The sequence below is a fragment of the Octopus sinensis genome, linkage group LG29 (assembly GCF_006345805.1).
Source record: "Octopus sinensis linkage group LG29, ASM634580v1, whole genome shotgun sequence".
Lineage (NCBI taxonomy): Eukaryota > Metazoa > Mollusca > Cephalopoda > Octopoda > Octopodidae > Octopus > Octopus sinensis.
In genome coordinates this window covers 13,982,900-13,989,224 of record NC_043025.1, presented here as the reverse complement: position 1 = coordinate 13,989,224, position 6,325 = coordinate 13,982,900, and the positions used below count along the sequence as shown (strand labels likewise).

Here is a 6,325-nt window from a genome sequence, read left to right as displayed (position 1 = left end):
TTCATGTGGTGAGATGAGAGATGGTGAGCCCCAAGGTTCTATTCTGCCTCCTGTTTCTCTTGAACTGCTTCCTGCAACAGAATTTAGGAGAAAGAAATACACTTTAGTAACAAGAAGAATTACATGAGGTCTGATCAGTAAGTATCAGGACTGTTGCCATAGTGACAAAGTTAAAGCACATATAGGCGCAGGAGTGGCTGTGTGGTAAGTAGCTTGCTTACCAACCACATGGTTCCGGGTTCAGTCCCACTGTGTGGCACCTTGGGCAAGTGTCTTCTACCATAGCCTCAGGCCGACCAAAGCCTTGTGAGTGGATTTGGTAGACGGAAACTGAAAGAAGCCCGTCATCTATATGTGTGTGTGTGTGTCAGTGTTTGTCCCCACCAACACCGCTTGACAACCGATGCTGGCGTGTTTACTTCACAGCTGGAACATCTTTGATCATAGGTCTGCTGGATCAGAACTGACCTGGGGCTAAACAACAAGGAAGGTCACATTAGATAATGTAGTCCTAGATACACTATGCCTGAATAAAAGACAGGATGGTCACAGCTGGAACGTCTTTGATCATAGGTATGTCTGGATCAGGACTGACCTGGGGCTAAACAACAAAGAAGGACACATTAGATAATGTAGTCCTAGATACACTATGCCTGAATAAAAGACAGGATGGTCACAGCTGGAACATCTTTGATCATAGGTATGTCTGGATCAGGACTGACCTGGGGCTAAACAACAAAGAAGGACACATTAGATAATATAGTCCTAGATACACTATGCCTGAATAAAAGACAGGATGGTCACAGTTGGAACATCTTTGATCATAGGTATGTCTGGATCAGGACTGACCTGGGGCTAAACAACAAAGAAGGACACATTAGATAATGTAGTCCTAGATACACTATGCCTGAATAAAAGACAGGATGGTCACAGCTGGAACATCTTTGATCGTAGGTCTACTGGATCAGGACTGACCTGGGGCTAAACAACAAGGAAGGACACATTAGATAACGTAGTCCTAGATACACTATGCCTGAATAAAAGACAGGATGGTCACAGCTGGAACATCTTTGATCATAGGTCTGTCTGGATCAGGACTGGCCTGGGGCTAAACGACAATGGACACATTAGATAATGTAGTCCTAGATACACTATGCTTGAATAAAAGACAGGATGGTCACAGTTGGAACATCTTTGATCATAGGTCTGTCTAGATCAGGACTAGCCTGTGGTTAAACAACAACAAGGAAGGACACATTAGATAATGTAGTCCGAGATACACTATGCCTGAATAAAAGATAGGATGGTCACAGTTGGAACGTCTTTGATCATAGAACTACTGGATCAGGACTAACCTGGGGTTAAACAAAGAAGGACACATTAGATAATGTAGTCCGAGATACACTATGCCTGAATAAAAGGCAGGATGGTCACAGCTGGAACATCTTTGATCATAGGTCTGTCTAGATCAGGACTGGCCTGTGGTTAAACAACAACAAGGAAGGACACATTAGATAATGTAGTCCTAGATACACTATGCCTGAATAAAAGACAGGATGGTCACAGTTGGAACGTCTTTGATCATAGGTCTGTCTAGATCAGGACTAACCTGTGGTTAAACAACAACAAGGAAGGACACATTAGATAATGTAGTCCTAGATACACTATGCCTGAATCAAAGACAGGATGGTCACAGCTGGAACATCTTTGATCATAGGTCAGCTGGATCAGGACTGACCTGGGGCTAAACAACAACAAGGAAGGACACATTAAATAATGTAGTCCCAGATACACTATGCCTGGATAAAAGATAGGATGGTCACAGCTGGAACGTCTTTGATCATAGGTCTGTTTGAACCCGAGTCTTGCCAATACAGAAGGCTATTCTGGAGAGCAACAAGAACCTCTCCTCTCTGACTCACCTTGAATCTTTCTTGCAGCAAAGAGAACTCGCTGAGCAGATCGGTGATGGCGTTGGTGAAAGCCTCCTGTGGCGTGTAGTCTGGGGTGGTTTGGATGCGGAGGATGAACTTGTGTTCCAACGGGTGGGGGATCTTGTAGCCAGCGAAGAGAATGTGCGGATCCTTCAATAGTTGGCTGTGGAGAAGAGGATAAAATACCGGGTGGTGAATGGGGGACCGAGTGGAAGAAAGAGGGAGAAGATGAGAGTAAAAGGAGTGGCAATACGATGATGATGATGATGAGGGTTACAGGCTTCTTGGGTGTGGCAGTGTGGGCGAGAGGTTTGCTCCAACATCATGTGGTTTCATGTTCGGTTCCACTGTCTGGTACCTTCAGGAAATGTCTTCTAAAACAAAGCAACCCTTGGACCAGTCGAAACCTTGTGCTCAATTTGGCAAACAGACACACATATAGGGCCCGATGCTGGTGCCCCCTGACTGGCTCTCCTGCAGGTGGTATGTAAAAAATACCCATTGGAGGCGCAATGGCCCAGTGGTTAGGGCAGCGGACTCGCGGTCATAGGATCGCGGTTTCGATTCCCAGACCGGGCATTGTGTGTATTTATTGAGCGAAAACACCTAAAAGCTCCACGAGGGTCCGGCAGGGGGTGGTGATCCCTGCTGTACTCTTTCACCACTCTTTCGTCTATTGGCCTGCTCGCTTAGCCAGCGGGGTGGCGTCATTCGAAGGCTAAAACAATGCAAACGCATTGTGACCAGCGATGTGTAACAACATCTGATGGTCTGGTCGGTCACGTGTGGTGATATATATACATGATTATTTGTGCGTATATATGTGTATAATTCTTTAAGAAGAGGAGAAAAAAAAAGGAAAAGTACCCATTACACTCTGAGAATGGTAGACGGAAACTGAAAGAAGCTCGTCGTATATATGTATATATATATAAATATGTATATGTATGTGTGTGTGTGTGTATGTCTGTGTTTGTCCCCCCAACATAGCTTGACAACCGATGCTGGTGTGTTTATGTCCCCATATCTTAGCGGTTCGGCAAAAGAGACTGATAGAATAAGTACTAGGCTTACAAAGAATAAATCCTGGGGTCAATTTGTTTGACCAGAGGCGGTGCTCCAGCATGGCCACAGTCAAATGACTGAAACAAGTAAAAGAGAGATATATATATATATATATATATATAGAGAGAGAGAGAGAGAGAGCTAATAGTGGTGGATTATTAACCTGGACCAAATCCTTCATAAGCTCTCGGTTGGCCCACCAGGTTAACAGTATTACTTAGATTAATGAAGAACTGCAGATATTCTTACTGGAGGGTCCAAGGTTATGGTTCAGCACAATTCTGTCTTGTAAATCCATGGTTGGGCACCAATCAAACTGGCTTTTAGACAGAGATATACAAGGCTGAGGGTGTCTTGGCATCACTCACCAAGCCCTTTGTGAGCCGCTCTCCGGCTATCTATCTGCGGCTTTATGTAGCTATGGTAAGACCTCACCTGGAATTTGCATCACCAGTCTGGAACCCCTATCTTGCCCAGGATATCAATCGTCTGGAAGCTGTTCAGCGACGTGCAACCAAAAGAATACCCTCCATCAGGCATTTGCCATATTCTGAACGCCTTACTTCCCTGGGCAAGGACACATTGAAACTCCGACGTCTGGCAGCTGACTTGGCAGACACCCATAAAATTATCAACCATCGTACAAACAATAACTCTGAGCACCTTTTCAAACTCCACCCATCTAACACCCGTGGACATATTTACAAAGTCAGAAAACAGCACAGCTCCCATGACTTCAGGAAACATTTTTTCACGCTGAGAGTTGCCGAAGCATGGAACAAACTGCCGGCATCAGTTGTTAGTTGTCGGAGCACTGCATCCTTCAAAACTTCCATGCTTCCTGAGATTCGCCAACACTACACCTGATTTTCTCCCCTCCATACACACACAAGCAGGTATCTGACTCATGCATAGTTCACTTTCCAGACATTTGTACATTACTGCATATACTCTGACAAGTTGTGGTGCACCTGAGCACTGGATACAATAATTTCATTATTATTATACAAGACAAAGTATAAATAATGGTCGTTACATATTTTTCCTTTATTAGAGCAAGTCAAAGACAAATAAGTGAAGACCATTATTCTAAACTTAAATACATCAAGTTAGTTCACAGCAATACTTAAACAGCGGTGGTGCCCCAGCATGGCCGCAGCCTTCGGGCTAAAACATTTTTAAGGATTTAAGTTTCATCCATAGGTGATGGTGCCACGTAAAAAGCACCGGTGATGGTTTCTCGTAAAAGGACTGATGCTTGTTCCATATAAAAAGTACCTATGATGGTGTCATGCAAAAAGCACCCAGTACATCTTTGTAAAGTGGTTGGCATGTAAGGAAGGGCATCCAGCTGTAGAAACCAAGCCAAAAAAGACTACGGAACCTTGTGCGAGTCCTGGCTCTTACCAGCTCCTGTCAAGCCGTCCAACCCATGCCAGCATGGAAAATGAAGGTAAAGAGAAACGAAAAAGATGATAGAATAAGTACTGGGCTCAAAAACTGTATAAACTTACGTTGTTATTAAGTTGCCAAGAGTGTGGTCTTCTTTGTTGACTGTGAAAATAGCAGCATTCGGTACTTTCGTGTCTTTCTCGATAATAATTCTAGGAAAAAAGAAAAAAAAATTAATATAGGCGCGGGGTGGCTGTGTGGTAAGTAGCTTGCTTACCAACCACATGGTTCCGGGTTCAGTCCCACTGCGTGGCATCTTGGGCAAGTGTCTTCTGCTATAGCCTTGGTCTGACCAATGCCTTGTGAGTGGATTTGGTAGAGGGAAACTGAAAGAAGCCCGGCGTATATATGTATATATATATATATGTATGTGTGTGTGTATGTTTGTATATATGTGTGTTTGTCCCCCTAGCATTGCTTGACAACCGATGCTGGTGTGTTTACGTCCCCGTTACTTAGCGGTTCGGCAAAAGAGACCGATAGAATAAGTACTGGGCTTACAAAGAATAAGTCCCGGAGTCGATTTGCTCGACTAAAAGGCGGTGCTCCAGCATGGCCGCAGTCAAATGACTGAAACAAGTAAAAGAGAAAAAAGAGTATAGGCGGAGGAGTGGCTGTGTGGTAAGTAGCTTGCTTACCAACCACATGGTTCCGGGTTCATTCACACTGCGTGGCACCTTGGGGAAGTGTCTTCTGCTATAGCCTTGGGCTGACCAAAGCCTTGTGAGTGGATTTGGTAGACGGAAACTGAAAGAAGCCTGTCGTATATATGTATATATATATATGTATGTGTGTCTGTGTTTGTCCCCCTTAGGTCCCCGTCACTTAGCGGTTCAGCAAAAGAGACCCGATAGAATAAGTACTGGGCTTACAAAGAATAAGTCCCGGGGTCGATATGCTCGACTAAAGGCGGTGCTCCAGCACGGCCGCAGTCAAATGACTGAAACAAGTAAAAGAGTAAAAGAGAGAAATGTGTATGTACATATATTTAAAAAATAAATTAATACATATATATATTCATGAGACAGACAGAGAGGTTCTGTAATAATCCGTCTAAATGACTTCTTTCTCTCTTTTCTCTTTTGCTTCGGTCATCTGACTGTGGCCATGCTGGAGCACCGCCTTTAGTCGAGCAAATCGATTCCTGGACTTATTCTCTGTAAGCCCAGTACTTATTTTATCGGTGTCTTTTGCCGAACCGCTAAGTGACAGGGAAGTAAACACACCAGCATCGGTTGTCAAGCAATGCTAGGGGGACAAATACAGACACACAAAAACACATATATATACATATATATACGATGTGCTTCTTTCAGTTTCCGTCTACCAAATCCACTCACAAGGCTTTGGTCGGCCCGAGGCTATGATAGAAGACACTTGCCCAAGGTGCCATGCAGTGGGACTGAACCCGGAACCATGTGGTTCGTAAGTAAGCAAGCTACTTACGACACTTAAGAAGAGTGATCCCGGTGCGCGCACTCGGGTATCCGCGCTAGCTAGCTAGTCGTGACTAGTCGATCCTAAAACGACTCCCTACCAAAGCAATTAAAACACAATAAAAAAACCAAAACAAAGGATCGACTAGTCACGACTGGCTAGCACAGATACCCGAGTACGCGAGTGCGCGCCCCGGGCTCACTCTCCTTAAATAATACCCTCTCTCTCTCTATATATATATATATCTATATATATATCTATATTTATAGCAATACATACTTCTTTTCTCCGTCGTAGAGCAAGAAGCTTTCAAAAGTCGGTGGAGCATTCATCACGGCTGATCTTCGTCGTCGTCTCTTGACTTCCTCTCTCACCGCGAGATGGAGACTCTGAGTAATGGACGAAATAACACCAATGCTTTTCTGCTCTTTCGACAC

The 6,325-nt window shown here is 44.2% G+C and overlaps 1 protein-coding gene across 1 annotated transcript; it reads right to left on the bottom strand.

The window, feature by feature from the left end:
• On the bottom strand, positions 1–6,325 carry LOC115226171 (DNA-directed RNA polymerase II subunit RPB11-a-like). The gene is made up of 4 exons (XM_029797169.2): positions 6,168–6,325; positions 4,514–4,603; positions 1,923–2,097; positions 1–71 (listed from the first exon to the last, which is right to left on the bottom strand). The coding sequence occupies exons 1-4, from the start codon at positions 6,218–6,220 to the stop codon at positions 39–41; spliced, it is 351 nt and encodes a 116-aa protein (XP_029653029.1). The 5' UTR covers positions 6,221–6,325; the 3' UTR covers positions 1–38.